Below are 16,007 nucleotides of genomic sequence, written 5' to 3' on the forward strand. Positions count from 1 at the left end.
TGACTCAAGATCCTGCACCCCGTCTGCTCATCGCCAAGGGCATCCCCCTGCGGCAGCAACAATGGCTCCGCCACAGTCCGCCCCAGTAGGCCGGCCCCAGCATGGAGCCACCCGCAGAAAGCAGACACCACCCGTCTCACGGCCGACCACCAAGAACCCATTAAAGACTTCAAAGTGCCCCTGAGATGGGCAGTCCTAGAAGTCGGAGACCCGCTGCATAGGAGCTGGTAAGAGCCCCACTCGTTCCCACGGTGCAGGGCCGGTCGGAAGATTTTTGTTTACCTTTTCTTATCTTAACTTAGGTTACGTGACCGCCTGGTGCGCTGGCTATGAGGCACACAGAGGTCTGCTCGTCTCGCACCGCTAATCCACGTAACATAGTTCAGTAGTGGTGGCGTTTCGTATAGGGTCCCCTAGTGTCACTTCATCGACACAATGTCAAGTGAGTGACAGAAGGGGAACGGTGATGGGGGGAACGAGATGTTGTGTCCCTCCTGCCATAACACTGAACTTACCACTGAAATGGCCAGGACTTTGTCTCTGCTCCTCAGCTCAAAGCCTTTCTCAAAGATCAGACATGACTGGGGCTCCCAAGGGCAACCCCTAGTGTCACTTCATTGACACAACATCTCGTTCCCTCCATCAGGGAACGGAGGTTACGACAGTTACCGAGACGATTTTAAGTTGTTGAAATATAGAAACAATGTAAGTATTTTTTGTGCAAAATATTCACACATACAAATATACTGTATATGTTGTTTCAGAGTGTAGTGAGAGCCGACTCGATTGTGTCATTCACAGTGAGTCATGGGAGTGGGCGGGCGCTGCAGAGCACTTTTGGTGCCTCGATTCTCTGATTGGTTGATCTCGCTTCAGAATTATGGGTATTGTAGATCTTTACCAGAAACTCTGTTAATAAACTCTAAACAATTAACAGCCTCGAAGCTCATGGCAGAACTGTATTTAAAGGTTTATACGCTTTTGTTAAAAAAATCAATTAATCTATGAAGAAAATGAATGGGACATTTACTTTCGGAGCCAGATTGTTCCATTACATGCTTAAAAACTAAATTAAGTGTTAAATTAAGTAAGTGTCACGATTCCCTTGTTGTCTGCCCTGTGTTTCACTAGTCTTTGTCAAAAACTCCACTTCCCACAACTCCCGGCCCTCATCACTGCCAGCACTCTGTCATTGTTCGCACCTGATTGTCGTTTGTGATCATCCTGTGTCTGTGTATATAAACCCTGTTTGTTCTCCACTCCTGGTTGATCATTGTATGTTTCACTGTTTTGATGTTTTAGATGTTCCGATGTTTGCGCCGTTGCCTGTCTTCAACGGCGCAAACATCGTGTTTTCATCCTGTCGTGTTCATCCAGTTCCGGGTAACCTTGATGTTTTCCTGTTTTAGTTTTGTTTTCCCCCCCGTGGATGTTTCATTTGTTACTGTTTGTTTTGTGTTCTCCTTTAATTAATAAAACCCGCATTTAGATCCCCACTCCTTGTCTGCATTCCTAACAGTAAGTCTCATGGCTCTAAGCAACAATATGGACACTATTCAATCCCTGTTATTATGCATTAGAGCTTTATCCATTACATTGGCCAAGGAATGAACCTGCCATTCACTTTGGTCATGTTTCTATTGCAGAACTAGCTGTTCATTGTCTGCAGTGTAGATCTTATATTTACACATGATACTTTATCCAAAGTGACTATTGGTGCTTTCAAGCTTTCCATGTTATCAGTTTGTGTGTTCCCTGAGCATCAAACCCGTGACCTAGGTATTGCTAAAATTATGCTCTACCAGTTGAACATTGAAGCTAAAGAAACATAGACATTAAAATATTCAAAAATGCATGTTGCAATCTTACCAATGCATATCTCATCATCTGTTTCTGCATCTCCAATGCACTGGAATTTAAATTCGTTCAGTGACTCTGCAAACTTCCTCTTTACAGTAGACAAATCTGCAAAAGATGCAAATGACAGGTGTTAAAATGAGAGACGTGTGATATTTTTAAGGCATGTATAGACGAGAGTGTCAGGAGTTGATGAAACCACACAGTATCCGCTTTTATGTATTCAGAATGACAGAAAGATGAGAACATGAGAACATGTTCAGTGCATTTCAGAAACTTTGTAGCAGGCTTTCACGGCTGTAAACTGTAAGACTGACAAAGTTAGAGAGACAAAGATTTAGAGAGTCAAGGAGTTTGCAAGGATGACAGAAGTGGAAAGACAGAAAAAAAAGAAAATAAATTAAAAGAGAATGAGAAAGAATAGGCCCTAAATTTCATAAAAAATGTATCCTGTTTGTCATAGAGCTACATTTTTGCTGGTAAGTTCAGCATGTGAATGGAAGGCAGACCACTTGGTTTTACATTGTCATAACTTAGGAAAGCTTCTTCCTGAAAAAAACGGAAACAAACAGTAAACATTGCATGAAAATCAACCAGACGGGCTGGACATCAAACTCAACTGGTTTGCAAGTTTCTTCAACAGCAAGATACAGTAGTTGAGGGTCAGTTTTAATTCAACATACAACAGCATTCAAAACACTTTTTGTTATATGACAAATGTTTTTACCCACATGACAGGGGAAATTTTAGTTCACCCAAAAAATTGAATTTTCTCATAATTTGCTCACCCTAGTAGTAGCCGAACGTCATGTCAACTATCGCGTTTGTCACGTTTTTTCTTGAAGTTGGCAGTAACGTATCAAAAGTTTTTAATTATATCTAACGAAGTTATACAAATTTAACCCTTACTGTTTTCTCCAAGGAACTTAGCTCCTTCCTTAGGCACTGGATGAGGTCTGTTCACTCTGCTGGAAAATGACTCTAGGGGCAGCGTGCGTCGAACACGTGTTCCACAACAACACTAGGCTGCCCACAGATGCGCCTGCCTAATAATCGGCTTGATATGCGTGGATATTGGCCGATGCCGATTATGTAAAAAATTCCAAAAATCGGCCGATTAATCGGCCGGCCGATTAATCGGTCGACCTCTACTGTGGTTGTTTATTCCTTATCTATCATTCACTCGATGTTGTCTCGATGTAGTGACATTAGGGGTCACCCTTGGGAGCTCCAAACACCTCTGATCTTGGAATTTGCAAGCCACTCCCCCGGAAATCCTTGTATAAAAGGAGCTAGCTCGCAACCACTCATTCTGATTTTATCTTCGGAGCCGAGCGTTGTTCATTCATTGAATTCATTCATTGAATTCCAATGCCGTTCCTTTCACCTCTATGTATGCTGTTGGATATACAGCACATTTCATCAGTATCTCCACCTCATGCACGTATAAGTGCAGCGAACACTCCTGGCCGCTTCGATAACTGAAAGAGAGTATATATTCTAACAATAAAAGAGTATATTTTCCTCTAAAAGTGTGGCACTGATGAAGAGAATATTTGTAAAGATGCCTTTCTGTTTGTGTATATTTCCTGGTTGCGGTCATTACCCTTCTGCCTGTGATGGCCACGATCACTGCCTCACGTGTCTCGGCTACAGCCACACTAAGACAGCACTTGTGGATGTTGCACACTGCGAGAGCATGACAATGACAACGTTGCAATCGCAGCTTTCCATTTTAAAAGGGAAAGCCACTCCAGCTGCACCCTGCCCCGGTCCTTCTACCTACAGTGCCTTGCGAAAGTATTCGGCCCCCTTGAACTTTTCGACCTTTTGCAAAACGATGCAAAACGTTATGTTTGGCGTAAAAGCAACACAGCTCATCACCCTGAACACACCATCCCCACTGTCAAACATGGTGGTGGCAGCATCATGGTTTGGGCCTGCTTTTCTTCAGCAGGGACAGGGAAGATGGTTAAAATTGATGGGAAGATGGATGGAGCCAAATACAGGACCATTCTGGAAGAAAACCTGATGGAGTCTGCAAAAGACCTGAGACTGGGACGGAGATTTGTCATCCAAAAAGACAATGATCCAAAACATAAAGCAAAATCTACAATGGAATGGTTCACAAATAAACATATCCAGGTGTTAGAATGGCCAAGTCGGGGTTCCGGTGACGTCATCACTCTGAATGGCAGCTTAAACAACAGCTCCTCCGGGAAAACCAATTAATTGCCTCGTTAAATTATCAGATACAACTTTTTTTTAATTCTGTTTAGCTTGAAAAGTGGGGCAAGAATGGGAAGAAGTGATGGAAACAAAAAATGCACAGCTGGAGAAACTGTGAACGAAGAAAATGCAGGGAACAGCTCTCCTACGCAGGTACAAGATGGCGAAGCTAACGCGAGCCTTCAACCGAGTGAGGCGGCAAGTTTAACAAGGGTTCTGGAGGAGATAAGGGACTTTCGCAAAGACACAAAACAACAACTAACCGAAATTATCTCAGAAATCACCAGTGTTAATCAAAAATTGGCGGAGGCAGAAACGCGAATTGGAAAAGTAGAAGATCGCGTTCAGAATATGGAGAAGGTGATGAGCAAGATGATAAAAGTCATCAATCAACAAGAAAACAAATTACTCGACCAAGAAGGGAGATCTAGAAGAGAGAACATAAGGCTCTACAATGTTCCCGAAGGATCAGAGGGCACGTCGACGGCGATGTTTGTGGAAAAGTTACTGCGAGATACACTGGAGATCCCTCCGACTACGGACCTTGGCATCGAGAGAGCTCACCGCGCGCTTGCCCCAAAACCCTCCGGCAACGGGGGAGATAAACCACGGTCAATTATAATCAAATTCCACCGCTACAAAATTAAAGAAGAGATTCTGCGCAAAGCCTGGGCAAAAAAGAATGTGTATTTGAATGAGAGACCGATATACTTTGACCAAGACTACCCCACGGCAATTCTTCAGAAACGTAAGGAATACGCGGAAGCTAAACGAGTATTAAAACAGAAACAGATCCGGTTTCAGACCCCGATCCCCACTAAACTACGCGTGTTTTATGATGACGGGACGCGACTATACCAATCGGCAGAGGAGGCAACCGCAGACATGAAAGATAGGGGACTGCCCATCAGTGTAATCACGCCGAGGGACAGCCTAGCGGAACAGCTATCCCACACCGTCTGGGAAATGGTTAGAGGCCCAAGACAACAGAGAGCGGAAGAAGAGCGAGAGAAGAATATAAGGGAGAAACTGCACATTTTTAGAAGGGGGCCCCTATCCCCTCCAGAAGAGCTTTAAGTTTGTACTAATTTCAAACCTCTGGTGAGCTAAGTAAACCTGAAAAAGCTGGTGCAATATTTACTTTGAGAGAGATGCGGTAAGGTTAATTTTTTCATTGCCTAATTTTTTCTCTCTCAAGTCATTTATTATTTATTTTGTGGACATCCCTCTCCCAAATTTAAATGAAAATATATAGAAGGGAGGAATATACAAGTTTTTTTTGGTGAAATGTACACTGAACTTTCCATTTATTTTTGTGAATGCTGCAATGGGGGCCCTCGACCCACATGGGAGAGAGATTTTCCCCCACAGCTAGAAGTTCCATCTAGCTCAGTTCAGGGTCATCTATTAGAGACCCCAACCTTGGAATCATTCTTCTGTTATGTATGTTTTTTTGTTCTTGTTTATTCAGGGAGAAGATTAATTAAGTTCTGTTTAGCTGAGTTGGTTAATGTCTTTAGATACATATGGCTAGGCACAACGTTAAAATAATTTCCTTTAATGTCAACGGGATGTTGAATCCAGTTAAACGAAGTAAGATTTTATCTAAAATGAAGAAAGAACAAGCTCATATAGTGTTAGGGATGTAACGATATTGACGATATCGCGCTATCGCGGTGGTAAACGTGTCTCGATATCGTCGTGGTTGGGTTACAATATTAAAAGGACAGGTGTCCGTCATAAACAAGAGGATTAAACACAGTCCCGCGGAACAAATCATTGTTAACTACATAGACCATGATCCTTTGCGCTGCGTCGTCACAACAACCGTTGTTAAGCCAATAGGATTGCACGCTACAAGCTGTCCACACAAGCTCACAGCAAGCCAGCAGGGCCGACAGCGATACTTGTAAGGATGAAAACAACAACCCCGAAGTTGAGATTGTGCCAGCCCCTGCAGCTTTTAAATCAGATGTCTGGAAACATTTTGGTTTCGCCGTGTCAAAAAACAGAAAAGGAGAGAAGGTGGTGGACAGACAATGGACTATTTTGATCTTTCAGATGAAAAACGTGAACATAAGCTAAATGATAGGTCAGTGTTTTTTTTAAAAGGCTTTTTGACTGACTATTTTATTTAAGTTTAAGTTATGTTCCTAAATACCAGTTTTAAAAGGCTGCTTTTATTTGCCTTGCGCATAAACCTGACTTAACTTGATATTTGTTTGCACTTAAAGGGAATTCCCTATTGTTTACAATTGTTCTAGTTGCTTCTTAACTTGAACATTGCACAGAAGAATCAGTTATGCAACCAAATATTACTATACAGAATATTGATGTTCCTGACTACAACTTGCACTTTAAAAGCACTATGTGATCAGAGTTTTATGTTGTCATGATCCATAAATACAACAATAAATTGCCTGTTGACTGGCAAAAGCAGAATAAACTTCAGTATTTTTTCGCTATTATCATCACAAACACTATCGTGAGCTATTTAACAATACCGTGAGCTTTTCCACAATATCGCAATAAATATCGTACCGTGAGGTCAATATCGAAATTGTATCGTACCGTGAGATTTTGATATCGTTACATCCCTATATAGTGTATTTACAGGAAACACATCTGAATGACAAAGAGCATGAAAAACTGAGGAGAATGGGCTTCTCCGATGTGTTTTTCTCTTCATATAAATCAGGACATAGAAGGGGAGTCGCTATTCTTATTTCAAACAAACTAAATTTTGAAAAAATATCTGAAATGGGAGACAAAGAGGGCAGATATATCCTAGTAAAGGGCAAAATATATGAGAACCTAGTTACTCTATTAAATATATATGCACCCCCAGGAAGTGATATTAGCTTCTTCCAGAGAATTACTAGTATTATGACAATGGAAACAAAGGGTTTTCTGATTTGTGGTGGAGATTTAAATATACATTTAAAACCAAAATTAGACTCCTCTATTGGAAACAACTATGACAAGGGGTCTCGACATAAGAAAGTTAATGCACTTTTTGAAGATGTTGGTCTAATTGATATATGGAGAGATTTTTTTCCTAACAGAAGAGACTATACTCATTACTCCGCTCCCCATTCTCTATATACCAGAATAGACTATTTTATAACATTTGGAAAAGATAAAGATAAGATACATTCATGTGGAATCGGGACAATAGATATAAGTGACCATGCACCAATAGATTATCCATTGATTTTAACCTACAACCAAAAAATAATACATGGAAATTAAACTCAAGTCTATTTAATGATCCTTGTTTTAAGGAACAAATTAAAAAAGAAATTATTCTCTATCTAGAATTTAATGACAATGGTGAGGTTTCACCTCCTATCCTATGGGATACTTTGAAGGCTATCTTAAGAGGTAAAATCATAGCAATATCTTGGTATAAGAAAAAAATGAGAAATAAAACATTAAATGAACTACAAAATGATTTAAGGAAACTAGAAAAAAGACACAAATTATGTTTAGCAAACGATATACTTGATGAAATAAAAAAAATTAGGGACAAGATTAACAATTTAGCTATGCAAGAGGTAAAGAAGAATTTAATGTTTCTAAAACAGAGATATTATGAAGGGGGATCTAATGCAATGAGAATATTGGCATGGAAACTGAGGAAGAAAACTGCAGAAAATACAATTCATAGAATTAGGGACCCAAGAACAACAGTGATAAAAAGTAAGCTAAAGGAAATTCAGGAATCTTTCGAGGTTTTCTATAAAACTTTATACTCAAGAGTTCCGGGGAGAAATGTAACTCAAATTGACAATTTCCTGAATTCATTAGAGCTACCCACTTTAAGTGAAGAGCAAAATAGAAGGATGACCACTGACATATCTGAAGATGAATTAAAAACAGCAATTAGTAGACTAAAATTAAACAAGTCACCGGGATCAGATGGTTACACGGCAGAGTGGTATAAGGAATTTAAAAATGAATTAATTCCGGTTATGCTCCCTACATTGAACTGGGTTCTGAAAAAAGCACAAACACCACCTAGCTGGAAGGAGGCGATAATATCAGCCATACCAAAAGAAGGCAAGGATAAATTAGAATGTGGATCCTTTAGACCAATATCAGTTCTTAACGTGGACTATAGATTATTTACCTCTATCATGGCCAAACGATTAGAAGAATTTTTACCTAAATTGATACATAATGATCAGACAGGTTTCATACGACAACGTCAGACACAAGATAATATACGAAGGACATTACACATCATGAATCAATAATATGGAAGCAATAGTGATAAGCATAGATGCTGAAAAAGCATTTGATTCAGTTAATTGGACTTTTCTCTACAGAGTTTTACACAGATTTGGATTACATGATACAATTATAAAAACTATACAGTCTCTATATGATAAACCCACAGCTAAGATTAAAATCAATGGATACTTATCAAATAGTTTTACCCTAGAAATGGGTTCAAGGCAGGGGTGTGCATGGTCACCATTACTTTTCGCACTATATTTGGAACCATTAGCTCAATACATCAGACAGAATGAGGATATCAGGGGAATCAACATTAAAGGAACAGAACACAAACTTGCTTGTTATGCAGATGATATTCTGATATATTTATGGCAGCCAACATATTCATTACCAAAACTGATGCAGTCACTTGAAACATATGGCCAATTATCAGGATATAAGATTAATGTTGGTAAGACACAGTTACTCTCGTATAACTATAGAGTACCAAAAGAAATTAAAAACAGATACCCCTTGGTATGGCAAACTGAATCTTTTAAGTATCTCGGCATTAATATGCCAAAGGATCTCGCAAAACTATTTGAATCCAATTATTTACCTATATGTAAAAAAATTAAGGAGGATATTGGAAGATGGAACTTAATTCCTTTCTTTAGTCTCAGTTCAAGGATTGAATCTATTAAAATGAATATTTTGCCTAGATTATTATACCTATTCCAGACCTTACCAATAATGATTAACCTAAATCAATTTAATGAATGGGAAAAGATGTTATCAAGATATATATGGCAGGGTAAAAGACCTAGGGTTCGTTTTAAAACATTACAGCTAGCTAAAGAAAAAGGGGGTTGGGGATTACCTTCTTTAAGAGATTATTATTTTGCAGCACAGATGAGAGCCGTGATATGTTGGTGCAACCCATCCTATGAAGCCCAATGGAAAAATATAGAGGAGAAACTATCCTCCATCCCTATACAGGCAACCCTTGCTGATAGCAATTTACAAGGTCACATAAATGTTATTGATAACCCATGGATAAAATGCACTCTTAATGTATGGAAAACTATTATAATAGAATAGAAATTAAAGAAGGATATTGTGCCTCTTAAATGGTGTGCATACGACTCTGAGTTTACGCCAAATAAAGGATTAACAGTTTTATGTAATATAATAAAAGATGACACAATAACTAGTTTTGAAACACTCAAAGAGAAATACTCATTAGAGGCACAAGACTTCTACCGATATTTACAGATGCGACATTTTGTTAATATGAGGATGAAGAATGTGGCTGGGACAGGGAAAGTTATAATAGAATTATTCAGAAAAGCATACAACTCAGAGCTGTTTGGTAGAATTATTTCATGCATATATAAATGTCTGTTAAATCTTAAAACACACTCGACTTCCTATATTAAAACAAAATGGGAGAAGGAAGGAGGAATGAGTATATCTGAGGAAGAATGGACAATAATATGGAGGTATCAATGGAAATGCTCCAGGTCACAGAAATGGAGGGAGTTTGGTTGGAAAAATTTGATAAGATATTTTATTACACCCTCTCAAAAATCATATCATGGTAGTAATGCTTCTATATGCTGGAGAAAATGTGGAAACCAAAATGCAAACCATTACCATGTTTTTTGGGATTGCTCTGTTATTAAGGATTATTGGAGAGGAATACATAATGCTTTACAATATATTTTTAAAGGTGTAATACCATTTGATAGTAAAACCTTATATTTTGGATATATACCTCAAGAATGGTTAAAAAGAGATAAATATTTAATGAATATATTGCTGGTGGCTGTAAAGAAGAGCTTTACCAAAAAGTGGTTGTCACATGAGAGCCCTACCCTAAATGCATGGATAGAAATTACAATGGACATTTACAAATTGGAGAAGATAACAGCATTTTTAAATCATAAACTGGAACAATTTGATTTGTGCTGGAAAAAATGGACCAAATATGCAACATCTCAAAGACCTGATTTTATTTTCTAGTTAATATCCTGAATGCCCAGAAAAACTACTCCCTACATGTACATAGTTATTTTTCTTTTTTTGTTGTGGTTTTGTTTAAAAAAATAATAATAATTTTGCATTTCTGATGAATAGATGTACAGCAAACACAACTGTATGGTGTATGCATGGGCATATATTTGTATGTTATGTTTGTATGTTCTTGACATGAAGATACTCAGTATAATAGCTGAGGTACATCTGATTGAAGTGTAATGTTTATATGAGAAAAAGTAAATTAAAAAAAATTTCAGTCTCTCGATGTGCAAAACTGATAGAGACATACCCCAAGCGACTTACAGCTGTAATCGCAGCAAAAGGTGGCGCTACAAAGTATTAACTTAAGGGGGCTGAATAATTTTGCACGCCCAATTTTTCAGTTTTTTATTTGTTAAAAAAGTTTGAAATATCCAATAAATTTCGTTCCACTTCATGACTGTGTCCCACTTGTTGTTGATTCTTCACAAAAAATTACAGTTTTATATCTTTATGTTTGAAGCCTGAAATGTGGCAAAAGGTCGAAAAGTTCAAGGGGGCCGAATACTTTCGCAAGGCACTGTAAAGGTTATGAGGCCACAACGGTTAGTGCTGGGGGCGATTTGGGGACCCCAATATGAGTGATTCCGCCAGGTAATTCCCCACGGACCTCCCATTCACCAGTGGGCTCGTTTGCTCCGGTTGATTTCTGGGACGAGTTCAGAGAGTTTGATGTCTCATTCGGGGCTCAAGAGCAGGATGAGCTCTCGATCGCAGCATCGGAAAGTGGGCTGATCCAGTTGGACGCAGAGGACTCGATTGGGCTCCCACACTTTGGGTGTGGTCATCCAGTCTGAGGCCGACACGGAGCTGGTGGCCAAGCTTGTCCGGGCTGTTGCATGTGTCGGGCTTGAGTGGATCCCTCCACCCTGTCCTGAGCCCTTTTTGCTTGATTATTGGTTCCTGGGCTCAGTGCTCTGCTCACAGCCAAGCCCTGCCCCCAGTTCCAATCTTCCCAGAGGTGCACATGGAGCACACAAAGTCGTGGCAGGACCCGACCTCTAAGCCTCTCTGCTCTCACTACCCTCGACGGTGGGGCAGCCAGGGGGTACACGGCTATCCCCAGGTGGACAAGGTGGTTGCGGTGCACCTGTTGAGCAAGGTAAGTGCTTTGACACTGTCCCCTTGGAGCCCCTCGCTCGGAGCTTGGAGGCATGCTGGCTGGCCAGGATGATCCGACTCGTCTATGCGATTCAGTTTTCCAAGTGCCCGCCCGGGGCGTCCACTTCACCACGGTGAAAGGCGAGAATGCCACTGCCCTGCGTGCAGTTCAATGGTTTACAATTCACTGTGGTCGCCTCACTCCTTGGAAGGACATGACAGAGCCTTTCCCTCCAACCGAGATGAAGAAGGGGTTGTACAGACACTACTTTATCATGCCAAAGGAAGGCGGTGGGTTGTGTCCAATCTTGGACCTGTGAGTGCTGAACCGGGCCTTGCACAGACTCCCATTCAAAATGCTGTTGCAGAAGCACATTCTGTCGTGCCTCCATCGTCAAGATTGGTTCACAGCGGTAGACCCGAAAGATGCCTACTTGGGTTAAATCCTCCTAGGCCATGCCTCATTCCCTTCTGGGTCTCTCTGTGGTCCTGCTGGGCCTGTGGAGAGCCCAATTTGAGCCCCTAGAGTCAGTTGAGCTAAAGTCTGTCTCGTTGAAGACTGCCCTCCTGACTGCTCTCATGTAAGTCAAGAGGGTTGGGGACCTGCAGGTGTTCTCTGTTAGCAACACCTGCCAGGAGTTCAGTCAGGAGTACTCTCACGTGGTCTTGAGACTCCGACCAGGCTATGTGCCCAAGGTTCCCACGACCCCTTTTTAGTCTGCCTGCCCCAGGAGCAGGCAGACCCAGCCTTTTCATTGCTGTGTCTGGTGTGTGCTTTGCACATCTACTTGGACCGTACACAATGCTTTAGATGCTCAGAGCAGCTCTTTGTCTGATTTGGTGGACAGCGGAAAGGGAATGCTGTCTCCAAACAGAGGCTTTCCCACTGGATCGTGGTTGCCATTGCTTTGGCACACCAGGCCCAGGGCGTGCCCTCCCATTTGGTATTACGACACACTTCACAAGAAGTGGAAGGCGCGTACTTTTTTCCCCATGCGAGTTCACGAGACGGTGAACCCTGGATGTCTTTCCTCCCTAGCCCTGTGGCAAGAGAATTTGGGCATTGGGGGAGCTTAAGTGGGGGTTGGGTGCACTTGCTATGAGGCACGTAGTGGTCTGCTGGCATAGTTCAGCTGGTTGTGAAATTTCGCATAGGGACCCCTAGTGTCACTACATCGATACAACGTCGATTGAGTGACAGATAGGGAACATCTTGGTTACTGTCGTAACCTCCGTTCCCCGATGGAGGGAACGAAACATTGTGTCCCATTTGCCACATTGTGTCCCATTTGCCACAACACTGATCTACCCGCTGAAATGGCCAGGACCCGCCTCTGAGGAAATTGCGCTAAGGAGGTCTCGGCTCCTCAGTGTAAAATCTGAATAAGTGGCTGTGTGCCAGCTCCATTTATACCCGTATGTCCAGGGGAATGACATGTAAATTCCACTGTCTAATTCCCATTGGACTTTTCTCAAAGATCAGAGGTGTTTGGGGATCCCAAGAGTGACCACTATGTCACTACATCGACACAACGTCTCATTCCCTCCATCAGGGAATGGAGGTTACGACAGTAAACAAGACGTTCTCTTGTTCTGCAGGACTACATACAGTAGCCAGCGAAATTACTTCAGAGATAATGCAAGAGACACCTCATTGGTTAGTCGAAAAATACTGGAAAATATGCCTTGTAGGTCATGTGTCTAACTTTCCAAAATGCTTCCCATTGACACTGAAGCACACTGTTATTTTAGCACTTGGGAATCTTGGCCAGGCTGAAAACTGACTGTTAACTAATGGCAGGCACAAAAAATAAGCTGCTTCTATTTGCCTTCACAAGCTTTTCCCTCCTTGTGTCCTCTATGAACACAGAATTCCCCACCATTCTTCACCTCCAGTATCCCCTGCTTCCTGCCTTCTGCTCTGGCAACACAATGGTACCGTCCAAGTGTCTGGGAGGGATACACACATACAATTGTGTATGTACTGTACAAAAACACACACTTACACATACAAGCCAAAAAAACAGGAAAGAAATAAAAAGATGCAGCATTTTTGTTTCCGAATAGGTTCCAGTGGAATGCCGACACTCTACTATATGACATTTAAGAGAACCCAAAGCTTTAAGGTGCCAATAGATAATAGAAAACTCTGAAATCAAAAGTGTTTGATGAAAGGAATGTACAGTATAAGATCCAGTTGGAGGGTGAAGAAGGTCCTTGCAACTCACCATCCCCATTCAAAGCAATGTTGCTTCCTTGTAGGGAAGTGCAAAATGGTATTTTCAAATTTGACAGATCGGTAGGTTGCCTGAACAACTAGTCAACTAATCAGTCTTAAGGAAGCCCTGTGTAAGTAGGCTGTTTTCGGGTTCTATGCATTTTTAAAACGCAATGGCAACAGATTTCCATCTGAATGTGTATGGCTGTTTAAATGCACAACTTTTCTCACAGCTAAATGTCCTCAGGCTAAATCTGGGTTAACACTATGATTTTGGTGCAATTCTTACATCGGAAGCAAATTTCAGGAATCATCAAATATTTCTCTTGTCACAGGGAAAAAAATCGTCAGTCTTTGATCCCTTAAGACCACTTAAGTATAAGTATCAATTAAATATATTAGATTTAAGCAAAAACGCTTAGTATATGCGAACAGGATGCATGACATACATTTTGTCATCAAAAGTATTACAATTCAGCCGTGGCTTTCATGAAGAAGTGCAAGAAGATGTAATTGCTGGAAAACAACAAGAGACGAAAGTGGAAACACCAGCATGTCAAGAGCCCGTGTGTGAGGAGGTCATGAGATACCTGCATTTGTATAACTTGAGTCTAAAGGAATATAAAGACATCTTTATGGGTCTAAACTAATGAAGAGAAATAGTCCAGTGTCTCATTGCAGTTGAAGCACGCATGTGTGAACTGTCTGTGTGCGAGGTGAAATGAAGTATACTTTGAAATGATGAGCATTCCATTGTAGGAATGCATTAAGCGTTTGCGCAAAAAAAAAAAAAAAAAAAAAATTGGGCTTCAGTGTGATGAATCTTAGCCTCTGTCGAAGGACTGGCAGTGGCAAATTTGTGTCGCAATCATGCAGTGTGACTGCTCCTACAATGGTGGAAAATACACATTCAACACTGTCAATCGGGATGATTGGGACGAAAGTCTTGGCTATAGGGCTGAAACGATTAGTCGACATTATCAACAATATCAACAATAAAAATGATGACAACATTTTTCGTTGTCAAATAGTCATCTGATTTCTTTTAATACAACATGAGATCTTTTGAAACGCTCATGATGGCACGGGAGAGCAACACTTCAGCTCGCACTTGATTGAGAAGAGGAAGAAAGAACTGCACACAGTCCAGATGCACTCCAAACTTTCCAAACAGATTAAGGTGATGTAGATCGAAGAGTATTATAATATAATAAATAAGAAAATAAGAAAACACAGAAGCAGGGTCATCGTGAAATAAAGGGGATCCGTACCTGGTGTTCCGCTTGAGCAAAACTTGCCTGTCAGAGTGTCTAAAAAGGAAACACTGCACCGTTATATACTGTATTTAATGCATCCTTTATTAAAGTTCAAAGTGGGCTGTATAAATAAGCACAAACTCCAATATTGGCATTTGTCTGTGCGGTCAGAAACGCTTATATGAGTTGCATGAAAAACAGCAGGAGAGAGTTTCAAAACACTGTCTCATGCGGAGACGCTCATCATTGGCGCGCGCTTGCTGAAGCTAGATTTTGTTGATTGCTCACAACATAGTGAATTATAATATAAGTGTCACGGTGTGTATATTATGGTGAAGAAAATCAGCGATACGCAGCTCTATAAAGAAGAAAGAGTTTGTTTTTTTTAGTTAATGATGGATCGAAATCAAGTGAACAAAAAAGTGAGAGGTGTAGTCATAGCCCATTATACAATGCAAAAATTATTATTATACTGTATATGTATTTTTTTGGTTTGTTTTCCAATATAAATATCTAAAACTCCTTATGAGCATTTACTTTAGCAGCTATACTGCAGAATTTCTTTTTAAGAACTTTGAATATAATATTTAATTCATTTAAATACTTAAAAATATTGAAAAATCCATAAAACAAGACACATTTACCAGAGAAGCAACATATACGATATTCAGACTTGATTTTAGACCAAATATCTTGAATATGAGTATATTTTTTCTTTCCTGCACTGGCAGAAGTATGAACAAGTGAAAAAATACACTTATCAAAATAGCTATTTTTTAAGATACATTCTTTTTTTAGACAATTTTAAATGGAACACAAGACAAAAACACTTGATAAAAATAGGATTTTTTGCAGTGAAATTTTTAATTAATTAAACAATACAAATCAAAGTAGTTTTTCCCCTTTAATTCATTGAATGTCATTTAGAGGTATTTTTAAAAGATGATTTTGCCTTCTTTGTTGTTAGTAAGCACGTTTATTACAACCTTTTAAGTCGAGGCACAAGCTGAATAGTCTGTTAAGAGCTAATAATTGTTGCAATAATC

The 16,007-nt window shown here is 40.2% G+C and overlaps 1 protein-coding gene across 3 annotated transcripts in view; it reads right to left on the reverse strand.

The window, feature by feature from the left end:
- LOC127624565 (rho GTPase-activating protein 26-like) overlaps positions 1-16,007 on the reverse strand; it is a 171,359-nt gene that overhangs the window by 109,175 nt on the left and 46,177 nt on the right. For all 3 annotated transcript variants that reach the window (XM_052099346.1, XM_052099347.1, XM_052099345.1), the window contains exon 2: positions 1,870-1,965. In XM_052099346.1, coding sequence (XP_051955306.1) covers positions 1,870-1,965 — 96 coding nt within the window. The remainder of the gene's footprint in view (positions 1-1,869; positions 1,966-16,007) is intronic.

This window comes from Xyrauchen texanus, chromosome 31 (assembly GCF_025860055.1).
Source record: "Xyrauchen texanus isolate HMW12.3.18 chromosome 31, RBS_HiC_50CHRs, whole genome shotgun sequence".
In the NCBI taxonomy this organism is placed as follows: Eukaryota; Metazoa; Chordata; class Actinopteri; order Cypriniformes; family Catostomidae; genus Xyrauchen; species Xyrauchen texanus.